The sequence below is a fragment of the Manihot esculenta genome, chromosome 15, assembly GCF_001659605.2.
Source record: "Manihot esculenta cultivar AM560-2 chromosome 15, M.esculenta_v8, whole genome shotgun sequence".
Lineage (NCBI taxonomy): Eukaryota > Viridiplantae > Streptophyta > Magnoliopsida > Malpighiales > Euphorbiaceae > Manihot > Manihot esculenta.
Window position 1 is genome coordinate 6,034,967 of NC_035175.2, and position 19,573 is coordinate 6,054,539.

Here is a 19,573-nt window from a genome sequence, read left to right on the forward strand (position 1 = left end):
GAGAGTCAGAAAAGCAAGTCGATCTTTCTTTAAAAATAAAATAAAGAAAAACATTTTCAATATTACAAGTTTCTTCCTTCCTTGCCGTCTTTCTTTTTTTCTTTTAATATATATATATAGTTGCCAAAAAAAAAAAAGAAAAATTGTAGTTGCCAAAAATTTGAACATTTCACTCCCTTGCAGACAGAGCCTCACTTAGTAATCGTAGCTTATCCGCATCGCAGTCGTACCACGATATCAACGGCTGGTTCTACTTCTTGTCTACTGACCCACTGCTTCAAGAACAATGGTTCAGGGCCATGGCCTTATCCGAGTCTTTCTCTATTTCTTGTCTATGTATATACGCCAATCTCTACCAATAAATATACTGGTGCATGCGAAAAACCGATATAAATAAAAAAATGGCTATGATGCCATCTTCAGATCCAGAGCTCCGGTTAACGCTGCTTCAACCTTCTTTGAAACGTTCGGAGCCGGAGAAGCTAAGCATTGATGATATGCTCCAAAGCAGTGCGGCGAATTCGGGGTGGCAATTGCGTTACTTTGTGCTGACCAGCTTGGCTTGGGCCCTGGAGGCGTTCCACACCATGGTCGTGATATTTTGCAGACAGTGAACCGGATTTCAGATGTTTAGGATCAGGTTGCAACCCACAGCATGTGCATTTGTTCCCTCCACACTTTAGCTCCTTAATTAGAAGTGGCCTTTTGTTTTGGACGCATGTCTAAAAGGCTAGACCAATTATATGCAGCCAGAAAACATATCTGAATCCTATGATAATTTAAATAAATAAAAACAATAAGTCCGTACCAAAAGGAATATTGGGAAGTCTCCCAATCCCATATGAATGCTAAGGTCGACTGAAGGAGGCCAAATCAACTTCCCCAATTCCATTGGCAGTTGGGCCTTGTTTGAAAAGTAAAGCATGCAATCGAAGTGGGTATGGGCTTTCTTTGAAAAGGCAATGATGAATGTTTCGAAAGGTGATGGATTTTGAGTTGGACGACTCAACTTGTAATATGGAAAATTATTTGAATGACTAAGCCCAGTCTTACGTCCTATTTTGACCCAAAATGAGACCAAAACTTTGTTTTTCAGTTTAATAAATTCACCCTTTTTACTATCTATTTGGAAGGATGCAGGATAAACTAAAATTTTCTGAAATGTAGTTTTATAAGATACTGTTTTTATAATTTTAAATCTTAATAATTTTTTTTATTTGAGAAGAAAGATAATATTTTTTTTCAAATATTTAAAAGTTTTTAAAAAAATTTTATCAACCCATCAATTTAGCAAGTTAAATTAGAGATTTTTAATTTCATTTTCTTTCAAATTTTACTTTTAAAAATTACTAGTCAAACTCGGCTCCAGTGTTATCATAAATCATAACAATCCTTCACCTTCATATTTACAGCTGACAAAAATTTATGTGTTGATAGTCACTGGACATGTGAAACTACTTAGAATCCCCAGAAGAGAAACCAATTTCATTCCATAATATAATTATAATCCAAATTCAATTTCTCCTCTTCAATCTTCTAGATATGTGTGCTTATGCATTTTAAAAGAAAGCAAATCTTAAGATCTTTTTGTTTTATTCTCTGCCTTAATCTTATCCATTTTGTGATAATGAATGCCTAAAGCAGAATCCTTAAGATTCCTCCATTCGCGATGTTTTCCCCATTTCTTTAATGTTATTATATATTCTCTTCAACTGTGTGAACAAGCCATTTCAAAAGATTTTTCTGAAAAAAAAAAATTACTATCCTATATTTAATTTATTTGTGTATATAATAAATAAAAAAATAATGTGATATTTATTTATCACTTAATAAGGTGACTATTTATTTAGTCTTTTTAAACAGTAAAAATTTTATAATATAATTGTTATATATATTCAAAGAGTTATAGTAAAATAATTTTTGCTCAAATAAATTCTCCTGTGGATGAACAATTAATTATGATTTTGTGATCCCTTGAATAAGTTTTTTAAGGAGCTAATTGATTGTAGTTTGAGTCATTAACGGAGAAAATATTAATACAACAGGAGAAGGTGGCAAGCCATTTTCTCAAGACAAACAATGGTTGCTTCCTTTTTTCCTTTCCTTTATTTACTAATCAATATTTCACATCAGTCATTCCCCCAATTACACAAGATTCAACCACTCAATTGCTGTAATTATTCAGAATTAATTAATTTTATGTCAAATTGTAAAAAATTACTACACCATAGTTGTCAATAGTTGTAAACTTTTAAGGGTGTTGCATATAAATATTTTGTTATATGATCTGAAACTTATACAATAATTTTTCTTTTTTTACAAACAGCTTTTTTAAGTATTTATTATTTTAAGTCTTTATTATTTTATTTAATTTTTATTTATCCTTTGCATTGTAATAGAATCCACCACAAATTGAGTATTTACGAGTATTTGATCCGATCGAATTTTAATAAAATTAATTTAAATAATTATAATTAAATTTAAAATGAATTTAAATTTATAGAAGTATTATTTTTTTTATTAACATGGTATTAGATCAATATATACAAGAAGTATTATTTTTTTTATTAACATGGTATTAGAGTTTATAGAAGTATACCGGCAGACAAGACGATTTGATAAACTAATGGATGATCATATGACCATACGAGGGGTAGCAAGTATGAAAGGCTACGACCAGACGATCAATTGATTAGATTGGACGATCAAACGAGGTGTAGCAAGTATGAAAGGTTACGATCAGATGATTAATTTATTAGACTAGACAATCAAACGAGATATAAAAAATATGACTAGACCACCTGACGACTAGACATATAAAATAATCTATTAATCTAATATAGAAGGATATGATCAGATAAAACAGTCTAGACATTAGTAATTTAGTGATCGGTTTAATATTTCTGACCTAGTAATTAAGAATAAAATTGTTAATTTTATTATTAAAATAATATTTAAGACATAATTAATTATAAATTTAGAATTAAACCGTTTTAATAAACTAATAGATTAATAAATAAACTCAATATAACAAAATAACAATTTAAATGGAAATATTTACTTTTTTTTTAAATGGAAATATTTACGTAATAATAAAAAATATTATTTAATAACATATTTATATTACTATTTAATTGATGGTGACTCGGATTAAAGAGACATTTTTTACTTTTTTTTTTTCGTGTCTCCATGTAAAATCAGATAAAAAAAATTAAAATAGTTCGAAGCATCGACCTGTCCTCTTTACCCTCATGAATAAATTAATAAAAAAATTATTAAAGAGCAAAATTATTATACATAAACTTATGGTTATTGTAATTAAATCTGAAATTTATTATGATTTTGATTAATTAATTAATATGTGGAATGGCAGACATGAAATTAGGAATAGAAAGAGCCAAGAATGTTCATCAGAGTTCTTATAAATGGTCGGCGACGTTCGCGGTTACGTCGTTAATCACGCTGCGCAATAACGAGCCCTCTTCGAACCTCGAGCTTACTAAGTTTCCGTTAAAATTCCGTATGAAATATCCGTCAACTCGCTCCGTTTCTATAGTTTTGTTCTAATCTTTATATGAACTTGAAAACTTGGCTCCTTGTTTTTCAGAAACTCTCTTGAAAACAAGACTCTGCAACCAACTTGAACTTCAATCGCCTCCAGGATTTCTTTTTCAAAGAAAATTTAAAGGCCGAAAAGCCGGACCATAGAAGTCGCAGTAGTCTTCAAGCAAAGACTACAAATTTTGTTTGTCCTTCTGCTTCGCAGAAAGTTTCAGGTAATTATGTCATTTGCTGCTCTTCTTTCTTTTATGTTTCATTTATTAATTAAGTTAATAGGCTTAATTCGATTGGAAGTTGATTGCATCTTATATATTGGTGTTTGTTTTCTCTGTATTCATCTCGAGTTTCGGTTTAAGTGTTGCTTATGATATCATTTGTGTTGTATCCTGGTCGAGCTCTAGAAAAATTAAACGGGAGATGCAGAAGTAGAACTTAATGATGTTTACTGCTGGTTTAGGCTTCATCTTGGAGACATTTTCTGTTTTTAATGCTGGATTTTCTGGGTATTTAAAATTGTTGAATGATTATGCTTGTTTTGAGTTTAGGCTCTATTTGTTTGAATGAAAAATGATTCCTTGAAAAATTGACAAACGAGAGGTCTTCCGAGTGCTCCATTCCATTTATTAACTATGGATATTTGTATTTCTGCTGCAAGCATGCTGGTATTTCTTGCTTTCAAAGTTATTCCTTCATTCCTAAGTCCTTGTGGCAAATTGTCATTCTCTTGCTTTCCCATTGGAAGAATTTTCTACCTTTGCAAATCAGCTCCTAATACACGTCAGTTATTTATATCCGCCACCACCACAAGCATAAATTGTTGGGGTAAAAAAGAAAAACTTGATATGCTCAAAGTTTGATGTTCTACTTATATGACACAGATAGTTGATATGCTCAAAGCATAAAAGAAAAACTCATAAAAAGCACACAGATAGTTGATATGCTCAAAGTTTGATGTTCTACTTATATGACACACGGGGTTTAGTGCGCGCGCTTGCTGTTCTTAGATTTCATACTTTAGACATCACATTAATGAAGAATTATTCATTAGGAAATTAACAAGGGGATCTTAGGAGTAATTACTCATGTTGTACGATTGGATGTATTAAATTTGAGTCAGGATTAACTCACTAAAAAATTAGCTCAAGGGGAGTAGTGTTCAAGACACCTATAAAGGGCACATGATCTTTATCCTAAACCAACTTGGGATTCAATGTGATGTATTTTGTAAATTGTAATTTCTGTTGTATAAAGTAAATTTCTTTGCGAGCTACTCATCCAACCGAACTACTGTAGCAGGAGCTGATGGGGTTATACAAGCAGTTCATGATGCCATGATTCTACGACCTTCTATTGAGCCTAGAAGCATGCTTTAATTTAATTTCAATTTGTGATGTCTTGTTCAGAATGTTTGTTAACGTTTGTGTCACTCTTGCATGCTTTCTTGAGAATCTTACTTTGAAGTAATCAGTAATCCAGTATTTCATAATCATGGTGTCACTTGTTAAGTTGATTAAAACTGTGACTTAGCTGTTTCTTTATTCTAGATTGTTTTGTTTTTACAGGCTGTTATTGCTTTCAAATAAACAAGAAGTTCTAGTTCTGCATAAAGGATTCTAAACCTACTGGTGGGCAGAACAGCACAGCCTATCACTTCTGAATCAGTAGTTGAACAACTGATGCTACACTTGTAGCATGGAATCACACCAGCTTTTTGGATACAGTGTCACTGGTGCAGGCTTATCCTACTCATCTTCTTATCAAATTTCTCCTTCAATACCTAATAGACTCTTTGGGTCCTTCAAATTTGATATAGGAAATTCACCCAGCTCACCCTTCTCGAATCATTTTGATTGTGATACTATAACCACATTGAGCGACAGCAGGGAGCAGTTAGTACTACTGATAATCTTTCAGGAGCCAGCCCTTCTTGTAACTCTTCACTTGAACCTGGTAATCATTTTCATCAGCTGAGCCCCACATTGTTGCAAGATGCAAATTCTAGCCAGAATGTAAAATACACATTGCTGCAATTGGAGACTGCTCTAATGGCACCTGATGATGAAGACATAACTATGTCTGATACTTCTTTGGGGGAGAGTAGTAGACCACAGACATCAGGTCAGACGACTAGGGCTTGGAGCCAGGACCACCATGGTTCTTGTGTGATTCAACCTCGGCAACGGCCATCTGTTGTCTCTGGGCAGAGGCAATCAGATGAAGGTGCTCTTATTGAGGAACATCAAAAACAAATGGAGGAAGCAAAATTTCAAAGTATTCCACCAGGAAACCTGAAGCAATTGCTCATTGCTTGCCCTAAAGCTCTGGCCAAAAACAACATCAATGATTTTGATAAATTGATTGGAAAGGCTAGAATTGCAGTGTCTATTGGTGGAGAGCCAATCCAGCGCCTTGGTGCATACTTGGTAGAAGGCTTGGTAGCAAGGAAGGAGCTATCGGGCAATAACATTTACCGTGCCCTTAGGTGTAGAGAGCCTGAAAGCAATGACTTGCTGTCGTATATGCGTATCCTATATGAAATTTGTCCTTACCTGAAGTTTGGCTACATGACAGCCAATGGAGCCATTGCTGAAGCATGCAAAAATGATGAGCGGATCCATATCATAGACTTCCAAATTGCTCAGGGTACCCAATGGATAACTCTCCTCCAAGCTCTTGCAGCAAAGCCAGATGGTGCTCCACATGTGCGTATTACAGGTATTGATGATCCTGTTAATAAACATGCCCGTGGTGATGGCTTAGAGGCAGTTCACAGACGATTAGCTGTGATATCTGAGAAATTTAATATCCCTATATATAGAGTTTCATGGTGTGCCAGTTTTTGCTCCTGATGTCACACCGGACATGCTTGATATAAGGCCTGGGGAGGCTCTGGCAGTGAACTTCCCCTTGCAGCTCCATCACACTCCTGATGAAAGTGTTGATGTGAGTAATCCAAGGGATGGGCTACTTCGAATGGTCAAATCACTTAATCCCAAGGCGGTAACATTGGTGGAGCAAGAATCAAATACAAACACAACTCCTTTTCTCACAAGGTTCATAGAAACTCTGGACTACTACTTGGCAATGTTTGAGTCCATAGTCGTGACACTGCCAAGGGACCAAAAGGATCGTATTGGCGTGGAGCAGCATTGTTTAGCCAAGGATATTGTGAATGTTATTGCTTGCGAGGGAAAGGAGAGGGTGGAGCGCCATGAGCTCTTCGGCAAGTGGAAGTCTAGGCTCATAATGGCTGGTTTCCGGCAATACCCATTGAGCTCCTATGTCAACTCTGTTATAAGGAGCTTGCTGAGGTGTTACTCGGAACATTACACGCTGGTGGAGAAGGACGGAGCTATGTTGTTGGGCTGGAAGAACAGGAATTTGATATCTGCTTCTGCTTGGAATTGATGTCATATCAGAGGAGGTGGACATTGATAGGTACAACAATAACTACCTGCAACTTTTCCATAATCGGGGTAGTCCAGTCCTGTAGGATAATTATAAAACTGTCATGCAACGTTTAGAGGGTTGAACGATTTTGCAAGTCTACAATTCATTTCAATGTAATCCTGTGTATCACTTGAATGATGATTTCTTTCTGTATAGTAACTGTTGTTTCTTTAGAGGATTACTTTCAGTTCTTTATTTGCTGTGCACTTGGGAACCCATCAGATTCAGAAGTATATTCTTTCCAATTGCTTACTAAGTAGAGGATGCTTTATGTTTTCAACTGTTATGTGGAACACACGTGCATTGTAGTTTTGTGTTCATTGGATTAATTAAAATTAAGCATGGTATGTTATGTAGGATAATAAATTTCAGATTTTGAAAGTAATGAGCGAATCAATTTAATGTTTAGATTAAAAAGTAAATGGCCGAAACTGTATTCAATTAAGAGGCCTTACAAATACTAATTGTCTTAATAAGCTTTGGCGCAGTACCACTAATGGCATGACACACTCTTTTCGTCTTTCCACAGCGTTGGCTTCACGGCTTGTCTTTATTTTTCCAATTTCGAGACTGTTTGACCTAATTTTAATATATATAAATTTATTATATACTAAAAAATTTTCTAACCGCTCATTATTTTTTGTATATATAAATTAAAATAAATAGCATTTATTTTAATTCTTAATTAAATTTGTGCATATATAAATTAAAATAAATAACACTTATCCTAATTCCTAATTAATTTAACTTTTTCTTGAGCCCTTAATTAATTGAACTTTTTCATACGAGCGTAAAACTTCAAAACACATAATAATATGTATTGTTATTTTTTTTAAATTCAAAATTAAAAATTAAAAAAATAAAATATAAAATTTTTCATATTTATTGAAATGCAATTACTATCAAGTTAAATCTATGAGTGTCATGTATTACCATCTTTATCGCTTATATTTGCAGTAATCCTTTCTATTCTAATCCAGTAATATTTTTTATTCTTATAGCCTTTTTATGGTCATTGAGGGTTGACCTAGAGTGAGGCAGGCTGCTGCTGCTTGATACAGATCCACGACACTAAGTTTTGCGGGGCGCTCCGCTAAGTTATTGACTGCTGCTGAGTGCTAAGTGATGCAGATTAAAATTTTATTAACGGTGATTGTATGCTAATTAGAGAAAAATTAACCCTTCATTTTGTTTGATTATTCTAAAATCATCATTTATTTTTTTTTATATAATATATAAATTAACTATTATATTCTATTTATTTTTATTTTATTTTTAAAAAAATTTTCAAAATATCTCTTGATATTTAATAAAATTTAATATTTTTAAAATGAATATAATAAAAAAAATATTTTTTAAATATCTATGAAAAAATAAAATAAATAAAAATTATAAAATAGATATTACTGTTAATTAAGGTTTAGATGGAATCAGATCAACAAAATTTAATAATGCTAATATAAAATTTTTAATTTTTTATTGATATTATTTATTTATATTTTTAAATATTTAAATAATATCTATACATTTTGTATATTTATCAATATTATTTTTTTTAAATTGCCCATATATAAATGTCAACAATTATAATTCATAGTAAAAAATGTTGATTATAATTTTTTTAAAGTTAATTTATTTATAAATAAATAATAAGTTTATTACTTGTTATAAACAATATAATAATAGATATTTATATAATTTTATTTAAAATTTCTTATTAACATCATTAATTATTGCACTATTAATTACTTTTTACTTTTATAATAATTACTCTTTTAAAATATACAATAAAAATATTTTTTTTTAAATGAGAGACTAAAAATTACATAAATAAAATTTGAAATTTCTTAAATTTATTCAAATATAATTTATCACCGAATTAAGTTTATGAGTACAATAAAAATAATATTTAAACTCTAAATTTTGATTTTATACCGACCATATTCTATGTCAAAAAGTAAAATGCATTGTTTTAATTTCATTCCACGTCAGTATGATTCACTTAAAATTTTTTTCTCTAAAATTAAATTGAATTAAATGATTAAATTAAATAAATTTAATTAGTTTTTCAATCTAAACTGTATCGTCTTAGCCTTTAATTTAATCTCCTGCCTAACATAATACTTTTTTAAAATTATTCTTTTTATATAAATTACTTTTACACGACTATAATTAGAGACAGAGTGCCTTCTAATCATCAGTAATTAATAGATTTAGTTTAAAATTAAATTAAATTAAAATAATTAAGAATCAAATAAAATAAATAAATCGAATTTAATTAATTTGATTTAATTTTATTTGATTATTCAATGAACTAATTTTCAAACTTTTTATTGAATTTTTTCATTGAATTTTTAGTTTTTTAAAATTTAAATATTTTAATCTTAACTTTTATGAATAATAAATTAATAATAAAATTTGATATTTTTAAAATAAATATAAGTAAAAATTAATAAAAAAAATATTTTTTAAATATATATAAAAAAACAAAATAGATAAAAATTATAAAATAGAGATTATTTTTAATTAAGGATTAGATGTAACTAGATCAACAAAATTTAATAATGCTAATATAAAATTTTTAATTTTTTTTTGATATTATTTATTTATATTTTTAAATATTTAAATAATATCTATATATTTTGTATGTTTATCAATATTATTTTTTTAAATTGCCCATATATAAATGTCAACAATTATAATTCATAATTAAAAATGTTGATTATAATTTTTTTAAAGTTAATTTATTTATAAATAAATAATACGTTTATTAGTTGTTATAAACAATATAATAATATATATTTATATAATTTTATTTAAAATTTCTTATTAACATTCTAATTTTTTTAAAGTTAATTTATTTATAAATAAATAATAAGTTTACTATGTTATAAGCAATATAATAATAGACATTTATGTAATTTTATTTAAAATTTCTTATTAACATTTTATTAACATCATTAATTATAATTAACTCTTTTAAAATATACAATAGAAATAATATTTAAACTCTAAATTTTGACTTTGTATCAACCATATTCTTTGTCAAAAAGCAAAATGCATTGTTTTAGTTTGATTTCATCGATTCTATCAATTGAATTAATTTTTTAACTTTTCATTGATTTTTTTCATTGCATTTTTAATTTTTAAAATTCAATTAAAATATTTTAACTTTAATTTTTATGAATAATAAATTAATAATAATTATTAAATAATGTAAAAACTAAAAATTAACATCTCTATTTACTATTATAAAATTTATTTCTATATCAAATTAGTAAAATATTTCTTTATTTTATAAAATTAAACTTTTTAATAATTTATTAATCAATTTATTTTATATCAAAACTAAATAGTATAAATATTTAAATTTATATATATTAAATAATATGTATGGTTAAAATTATAGGGTTAAATAATATAAATATTTAAGATAGATCGATGAATTTTTTGATAAAATAATTAAAGAATTTGATTTTATAAAATAAAAAATATTTTAATTGTGTAAATTTTATATAGGAAGAAGTAATAAATTTTTTTAAAGTTCAAAATTTTAATAATAATTTTTATTAAAAAAATAATTTAAATACTCTAAATAATTTAAAAATTTTCAAGTACATGGTTTCGTTGGCCTAAATATGGGTCCCATTTTTTTAATACATCTGATTCTAATTTTAATTGAATTTATTTGAATTTCATTTTAGTGTTGAGGAAGGAATCACAATTCTCTCTCGTGGATATATCTTTTTTTATTTTTTTCATTTTAGTGTTGAGGAAGGAATCACTATAATTTCTTGTTCTTTATTGATGAAGACGCTCAAGCTTTTAAGGCTACTTTTTTTTTAAGGACTTTTAGGCTTATTTTTTCTTGGTTTTGTGAGGATTTTAAACTCTTTTGTTGTGAGGTGTTTTATTAGGCTTGCTAGTAGAGTAACCAATGCAATCTAATTTTATCTTTAATTAAAATAAATAAATAAAATTATTTTTTTATTCTCTTCTTTCATTAAAATGTTCCATTTGAAATTTTGTGGTTGCGAAACTTTCAAACAACTATTTTGATACAAATTATTGTGAAAATAATGTAAAATTTTTTTAAAAAAATTAGAATGACTTAACAACAACGTCCTATTTATTTGATCGATTAAGCAACTGACACATCTATTAATATTTACTTCCTATATTAACTATTTACTTTCTGTAACCTATAACAAAAATAATTGAAAATCAAATAAGAAAATTAAATCAAACCTAACCAATCTGATTTAATTTTATTTGATCGATTCAATCAATTGAACTAATTTTCAAACTTTTTATTGATTTTTTATTATATTTTTAGTGTTGTAAAATTTAAATATTTTAACCTTAACTTTTACGAATAATAAATTAATAATAATTATTATATAATATAAAAATTAAAAATTAACATCTCTAATTTATTATTATAAAATTTATTTCTATATCAAAATTGTTAAAATAAAATATCTTTTTATTTTATAAAATTAAATTTTTTAGTAGTTTATCAAAAAAATTATTAGTAAATTTATTTTACCTTTCGTCATCAAAATTAAATAGTATAAACACTTAAATTTATATATACTAAATAATATGTATAGTTAAAATTATAGAATTACATAATATAAATATTTAAGATAGATTGATAAATTTTTTGATAAAATGATTAAAGAATTTAATTTTATAAAATAAAAAAAATATTTAATTGTATAAATTTTATATAGGAATGAAGTAATAAATTTTTTTAAAGTTTAAAGATTTAATAATAATTTCTATTGAAAAAATGATTTAAATACTCTAAATAATTTAAAAATTTGAAGGGACATGTTGTCGTTGGCCTAAATATGGGTCCATTTTTGTTGATACATCTTATTCTAATTTTAATTAAGTTTGTTTGAATTTCAATTGAGTTTGTTTGAATTTCATTTTAGTGTTGATAAAGGAATCACGACTCTCCTGTACAACTTTTTTATTTTGTTTTGCTCAATCATATTAAACGAAAGAATCATAACTTTCTTGTGGATACGATAGTTTTAACTTCAGCTATAAGGAGAATCAATTCAAAATAAGTAAATGATCATATGAAAAGTACCCGTGAACGGTACTCGTGAACAGTATCTATAAACAGTACCTACGAAAAGTACCCATAAAAAGTATCCGTGAACAGTGCTGATGAACAGTACCGTGAACAGTGCTGATGAACTGTACAGTGAACAGTGCCGATGAATAATACCAAAAACACCTCCACCTAACATTTAAACGGCAAACAAACCTCAGATCTAATAAGGAGACAGTGTGGAGACTTCAACGATAGTGAGATCCAAATGTTACTCTTTATGGGTAATCTAAATGAATAAAACTCTAAGTTTCCAAAAGAAATTTAAAAATTTAACGAGAGAGAAAAAAATTAAATATATACGATATTAAACGAAAGATTCACAACTCTTTTGTAGATACGGTGATTTTAACTTCAACAATAAGGACAATCAATCTAAAATAATAAAAAAAAATCAAAAGCACAATATCCATAAACAGTACCGATGAACAGTACTCAAATATGAATAGAACCAAAACAATGAAATATAAGAAATCCTCAAATTCACGTTTTACACGACAGCTCCCATTTGTGTGGTGTCCATTCTTGAATAATTCCAGCCACATTTATTTTTTTATTTATTTATTTGTGGAGCTGATAATTTTAAAATTAAAAAAAATTAACAAATAAAATAAAAATCTCATCAAAAAATAAATTAAAGTAATGAAAATAAAAATAAAATATGAACAAAATTCTACATTAAACCACCTTAATTAAAATGGAAGTAAAATTTATGTTTAGGATACTAACGGCTCTTTTGTTTCATATACTAAAACCAATAAACCTAGCTACTGTTGTAATCAAAACCGAGCAAAAAGGAGGTCAACCGAAAATATAAAAAATCTGTGCATTAATAATAATTTCTATTGAAAAAATGATTTAAATACTCTAAATAATTTAAAATTTTGAAGCTACATGTTCTCGTTGGCCTAAATATGAGTCCATTTTTATTGATACATCTTATTGTAATTTTAATTGAATTTGTATGAATTTCAATTTTGTGTTAATAAAGGAATCACGACTCAATTCTGCTCAATCATATTAAACGAAAGAATTATAATTTTCTTGTGAATACGGTAGTTTTAACTTCGGCGTTAAGGAGAATCAATTTAAAACAATCAAAATAAATAAATGATCATATGAAAAGTACCCATGAACGGTACCTATAAAAAGTGTCTACGAAAAGTATCCATGAAAAGTACCCATAAACAGTATCGATGAACAGTGCTGATGAACAATATCAAAAATACCTCCCCCTAATATTCAAACGGCAAACAAACCTCAAATCTAATAAGGAGACGCTGTAAAGACTTTGACGATGGTGAGATTCAAATATTATCTTTTATGGGCAACGCAAATGAATAAAATTCTAAATCTTTAAAAAGATTTAAAAATTTGATGAGAGAGAAAAATTAAATCTATATGATATTAAATGAAAGAATTACAACTTTCTTGTAGATACTGTGATTTTAACTTCAGCGATAAGGACAATCAGTCTAAAATAATCAAAATAAAAAGAAAATTAAAAGTATAGTAAACAGTAACCATGAATAGTATCGAAATAATGAAATATCAGAAATCCTCAAATTCACGTTTTACACGACAGCTCCCATTTGTGTGGTGTCCATTCTTAGAATAATTCCAGCCACATTTATTTATTTATTTATTTATTTGTGGAGCTGATAATTTTAAAATTTTAAAAAAATCAACAAATAAAATAAAAATCTCATCAAAAAATAAATTAAAGTAATGAAAATAAAAATAAAATATCAACAAAATTCTACATTAAACCACCTTAATTAAAATGGAAGTAAAATTTATGTTTAGAATACTAACGGCTCTTTTGTTTCATATACTAAAACCAATAAACCTAGCTAAAGTTCCTGGTTGATAAATTTCGACATAGGAAAGGGAACGAGATATGGAAAGGTTCTGGAAAGCTAAAGTTTCCCCAAAAGTGCTCAATTTCTGCTGGCGGGCTCTAGTTAATGTTGTCCCTTGCCTCTCGTCACTTCAGTCCAAAAGAGTCCCAGTTGATCCTTCATGCCCGATGTGTCATGTAGCCTTGAGAATGTCTTGCATATTCTGATTCAGTGCCCTTTTGCCCGCAGCTGCTGGTTAAGCTCGCCGTTGGGTTGGCCTGCGCCTTCTGCATCTTCCTTAAATGAGTGGTTTTCTTTAGCCTTCTCTTCTGCTTCTGTGGAAAATGCCTCCCTTATGCTAATGATCTTATGGGCTTTGTTGCAAAATAGGAACAATGTTGTATGGAAGGGCCAGGGTCAGACTGCGAGTGGTGTGTTCTTCATGGCTCTGAATTTTTTGCAACAATGGAAAGCAGCCCGGGTCGTGTCCTCAGTAAGCACCATTGTCGACCCGGCTCGCCCGATCTGGTCTCCTCCGCCGCACGGTTGGATCAAGGCGAACATTGACTCCTCTTTAAGCTTGCAACGAGGTTCGGTAGGTTTCGGTTGTGTAATCCGGAAGGATGATGGGAGTTTTGTGGCTGCTAGAGCAGGCTCTTTTTATAGCCAGATGAATGCAAAGTGTGCTGAAGCTATAGCATTTCGGGAAGCATTGAGCTGGATTAAAGAGTGTGGATGGGATCGAGTTCTTTTCGAATTGGATACTCAGGTACTTGTGATGTCAGTTAATTGTGTTTTGTTAGATGATTTATCGTTTTTTGGCCTTTTAGTTCAAGATTGTTAACTGCTTTTATCTAGTTATGAGGAAGTAAAGTGTGTTTTTGTTCATAGATCTGCGAATGATGTTGCTCATGTTCTAGCAATATCGGCTCATTCTGAGTCAGGTCAAGGAGTTTGGATTGATATCTCTCCTCCTCACATTATTTTTTTGTTCTCTTTGAATTAATGAAATTTTCTTGTTATTTCAAAAAAAAAAACCTAGCTACTGTTGTAATCAAAACCGAGCAAAATGGAGGTCAACCGAAAATAAAAAAAATCTGTGCAGTATAATAATTGATACTCAAAATGAAAAAAAATAATAAATCCAAATTTTCATGTTAAATTATTGTTAAAGAATACAAGATTTTTACTATATCTATAATTATAGAATTTATTATATATTAATCGATACCAATTAAAATTTCAATAAATTTATTGACTAATTTCATTTTTTTATTATATAAAAATAAAATATATACAAAATTTAAACTATTTATTATTATATACTCTTCTTCAATCGAAACTATTTACTTATATTTATCTTTATTCTTATATACTCTTTTTAAATTCAAGCTATTTACATACATTCGCCCTTTTTAATAGCACTAAACTTGAGTTTTGAAAGGTAAATGTAAGCTATTTTATTTTATTTTTTTTAGATTAATTAATTATTTTTTAATTTATTTTCAATAATATCAATAATTAATTAAAAATGATATTATAATATATATATATATATATATATAATTATTCTTATTAATTCATAATAAATACGAATAAATTTAATCCCCAAAATTATTTGAATTAGCATATCCAAACCACTAAAGAATTTCATGAAACATTTTTTTGGAGTAAATTTTATATTTTAATTTATAATAAATTTTTTTATACTTTTATATAGTTAGTAAAGTGATTTTTTTTTAATATCGTTAAATATTATTAATAAATTATAATTTATTTTTTAATATTTAATTAATAAAAATTACATTTTAATTTATTATATTTTTAAATTTAGTTCTTTATATTTTATTTGATTAATAAAATAATAATATGATATAAATTTTATATTTTTAATTAAAATTACTCATATATTTTTATAGATTAGTCTCTAAATATGTTTATAATATAATTTTTTATTTATTAAATTTTAATATTTTATATGCAAAAAACAATAAAATATAACCTACCTTTTGTCCTAAATCCGATTACGTTGTTCCTATATGATTATGTACATATAAACTCTTGAATATTATTAATAAATTTGAATATTAAAAATATTATTAACAAAGTTATATTTTTTCAAGAAAAAAGACACGTTTCCTTTTAACTTGGGAATCTCGTAAAGCTTCAGATTGGGCTATAAATAAGGCTTCACCCAAACAGCTTCGCAAGCAAGAAGTTTGCAGATCTTTATCATTTTATTACAACCACTTACCCCGCATCAGATTAAGAAAATGCAGATTCAAGTTTCAGCTTCTGCTCACCCTCCCAATGCCAAAACTGCTGATGTTAAACGTCGATCTGCAGGTTATCAACCTAGCATTTGGGGGGACCATTTCCTTTCAAACAACTATCACTCTCTGCAGGTGAAAACGTCATTTTATTTTTTCAAAAATCAGTTATCACATATAACAAATAATTTAATCAAAAGAGGATATATATAGGAGGCTTCCCATCTGCACGTGCTTATCTCTTGTTTCTTTTTTGACGTAGAATACAAATGACGGAATGTATGAGCATCATGCGAAACTCAAGCAAGAAGTGAGGAGTGTGCTGATGATGAATGTGGACAAGCTTTCACACAAAATAGATTTGATCGATTCAATCCAGCGCCTCGGCGTGTCTTACCATTTTGAAACTGAAATTGATGAAATTCTAAAACAGATTAGCTCTGAATCTGATGATGATATTAATGACCTATATGCAATTGCTCTCAAGTTTCGGCTGGTTAGACAACAAGGCTACAACATGTCCAGTGGTATGTACTCTTCCCTCTTCCTTCCCTTAGTCGGTTGTTCTAATTTGTGTAGGCTATGTGAAGAATTTTCTTATATTTCATCTTGATGCAGATGTTTTTAACAAGTTCAAGGACAGCCAAGGGAACTTCAAGGATGCCCTTGTCAATGACCACCGAGGAATGCTAAGCTTGTATGAAGCTACGCATCTCAGGGTGCACGGAGAAGACATTTTAGAAGAAGCACTAGCTTTCACTACTGCTCACCTTGAGTCCATGGTTACCCCAGGTATGCCCCTCGCACCGCAAATTACCCACGCTTTAAAGCAGCCTATTCGGAAGAACTTACCCAGACTAGAGGCAAGGCGTTACTTCTCTATCTACGAAGGAGAATCTTCATGTAATCCAGTTCTGCTATCTTTTGCTAAGTTGGACTTCAATATATTGCAAAAACAACATCAGAAGGAACTGAGCGACATTGCAAAGTAAGCGCTCTACAATAATGCAAGATTTATACGTCTCCCTTTTAGCATGTGCACTGCGTATGATTAGTTGAACTGATTCTTCTGATTAGGTGGTGGAAAGAATTAGACTTTGCAAACAAGCTTCCTTTTGCAAGAGACAGAATTGTCGAATGCTACTTCTGGATTTTGGGGGTTTACTTTGAGCCTGAATATTCTCCGGCTAGAAGGATTCTAACCAAAGTGATTGCTATGACCTCAGTTATGGACGATATTTACGATGTATATGGAACACCTGAAGAACTTGAGCTCTTTACAGCAGCAATAGAAAGGTTTGACTTTGCTCCAATTCTTCGCACAATAGCCCTCATCCCCTCGATGGAATTGCGAGGGCTTGTGTGGCTATTATTATAGAATAACAATAATATATAATTTTAAAATATTTTTTTAAATTATTTTAAAAGAGAGAATGGCAATGGTCGAGGAAGTAATCAAGCAATTTTTGAATTACAAGTTGTGAAACTAGCTGTTTATGTGTCCAGCACTATAAGTACTAGACACAATAATGGATGGCATGGGAGCTTAATGTTTGAACTAATGGTGTCGAACAAGTGTACATATTTGATTGTGTAACTGTTTAATATATACTTTTTGACACACCATCCAAAATTTTTTTTCAGATTACATGATTTAAAATATATTTTATTAATAATGCATGATTTAAAAAAAAAGCTCCAATTTACATGTACTACAAATTATTGTAATTGACGTTATGAGGTCTATCTTATGTTATCTTTTTCGGGTGTGATATTTTTATCTTATGTTATCTTTTTCAGGTGGGATATTAGCGCAATAAATCAGCTGCCAGAGTATATGAAAGAATATTACAAGACATTTCTAAATGTATATACAGAAATTGAAAAAAACTTATTCGATCAAAAAAGATTATACCGTTTTTACTATGCTAAAGAAGCAGTAAGTCGAATATATATTAAACCCCTTTAACTAAATTTTCATAATAATTTTATATGAAAGATGAAAATATTATTAATTGTTTAAGAAGGTTTGCAATTCCTTTGTTTTCTCAGATGAAAAATCAAGTTAGAGCTTACTTCATGGAATCCATATGGTTCCACCAGAAACACTTACCGACGACAGAGGAGTACATGTCCATCGCATTAACTACCTCAGCCTATGCACTACTGGCAGTTACATCCCTTGTTGGAATGGGAGATATCGTAACAAAAGACTCATTTGATTGGTTGTTTAATGAACCTAAGATGATTACAGCCTCACAAATCATTTGTAGACTCATGGATGACATTGTATCCTACGAGGTAACTATAGTTATTAGAATTTTGAATTGAATAGTGGAGATAAAGATTAATTGCAAAAAGGTTAGAACTAAACAATTATTTTCCAACCCTACTGTATGATACAAGTAATTCATCTCAACGTGTATGTATGTAGTTTGAGCAAAAAAGAGGACACTTGGCGTCCAGCATTGAGTGCTACATGAAACAACATAGTGCTACGAAAGAAGAAGCTGTACAAGAATTTAAAAAATGGGTTGTAAGTGCATGGAAGGATATTAATGAAGAGTGTCTGTATCCGACTTCCGTCCCTATGCATGTCCTAACGAGAATTCTCAATCTTTCACGAGTAATGGATGTTGTGTACAAGAATGAAGATGGCTACACACATGCTGGAGTGTTAAAAGATTTTGTGTCTTCTCTACTCGTGGATCCTGTATAACATGAGCAAGTGGGGTTATTTAGGAAGTGTCGTTTTTTATAATTATGTTGTGGTTAGCTAGTGTGGTAGACTATTAAGAATATGGGCAAATATGAATCCGGTCCGGTTAAAGGAGCTTGAAATGAAAACTTCAATTGGTTTGCAATGTGATTTATGAATATCACTCCGCGAAACAAGGGCTCTGCTGTAACTTATAATGTGTAACTTATAATGTTGTAATTTCTAGTGTTTAAAATATTCAAAAAAAAATTTTAAAAATTTCAGTTAAAAGAAAAAATAAATTATTTTAAATAAAATCAGAAATTTTTATTAAAATTTTTATATATAAATTTATTAATAAATTTTATTTTTTAAATTAAAAGTAAATAATAAAAAATAAATTATTTTATTAAAAATATTTTACACAAAACATTTTCCATGAAAAAGAAAATAGTTTTTAACTGAGCCTAATTATGTATTAATTTGATGGATGCAATTTTCTCAATCTTCAGTATATATATATATATATATGACATCAGAAAAGCAAGTTGGTCTTTCTTTAAAAATAAAATAAAGAAAAACATTTTCAATATTACAAGTTTCTTCCTTCCTTGCTGTCTTTCTT

The 19,573-nt window shown here is 29.0% G+C and overlaps 2 protein-coding genes and 1 pseudogene across 2 annotated transcripts; all 3 read left to right on the forward strand.

Moving 5' to 3' along the window:
- Positions 1 to 4,541: 4,541 nt before the first annotated feature.
- LOC122721896 lies at positions 4,542 to 7,396 on the forward strand (annotated as a pseudogene).
- Positions 7,397 to 14,161: 6,765 nt separating this feature from the next.
- LOC122721929 lies at positions 14,162 to 14,852 on the forward strand. The gene is made up of 2 exons (XM_043951122.1): positions 14,162 to 14,749; positions 14,811 to 14,852. The coding sequence occupies exons 1-2, from the start codon at positions 14,162 to 14,164 to the stop codon at positions 14,850 to 14,852; spliced, it is 630 nt and encodes a 209-aa protein (XP_043807057.1).
- Positions 14,853 to 16,206: 1,354 nt separating this feature from the next.
- Positions 16,207 to 19,112, forward strand: LOC110601592 ((-)-germacrene D synthase-like). Its single transcript, XM_043951039.1, has 7 exons — positions 16,207 to 16,385; positions 16,513 to 16,777; positions 16,869 to 17,238; positions 17,328 to 17,546; positions 18,051 to 18,189; positions 18,303 to 18,551; positions 18,685 to 19,112. The coding sequence occupies exons 1-7, from the start codon at positions 16,254 to 16,256 to the stop codon at positions 18,967 to 18,969; spliced, it is 1,659 nt and encodes a 552-aa protein (XP_043806974.1). The 5' UTR covers positions 16,207 to 16,253; the 3' UTR covers positions 18,970 to 19,112.
- The last annotated feature ends 461 nt before the right edge of the window (positions 19,113 to 19,573 follow it).

Excerpts from the sequence above, each read along its gene's own strand:
- LOC110601592 (XM_043951039.1), top strand. The coding sequence starts at position 16,254 with ATGCAGATTCAAGTTTCAGCTTCTGCTCACCCTCCCAATGCCAAAACT. Across the intron at positions 16,778-16,868 it reads AGGCTACAACATGTCCAGTG|ATGTTTTTAACAAGTTCAAG; the intron begins GTATGTACTCTT and ends ATCTTGATGCAG. Across the intron at positions 17,239-17,327 it reads GAACTGAGCGACATTGCAAA|GTGGTGGAAAGAATTAGACT; the intron begins GTAAGCGCTCTA and ends TCTTCTGATTAG.
- LOC122721929 (XM_043951122.1), top strand. The coding sequence starts at position 14,162 with ATGCCCGATGTGTCATGTAGCCTTGAGAATGTCTTGCATATTCTGATT. Across the intron at positions 14,750-14,810 it reads TTTTCGAATTGGATACTCAG|TTCAAGATTGTTAACTGCTT; the intron begins GTACTTGTGATG and ends TTGGCCTTTTAG.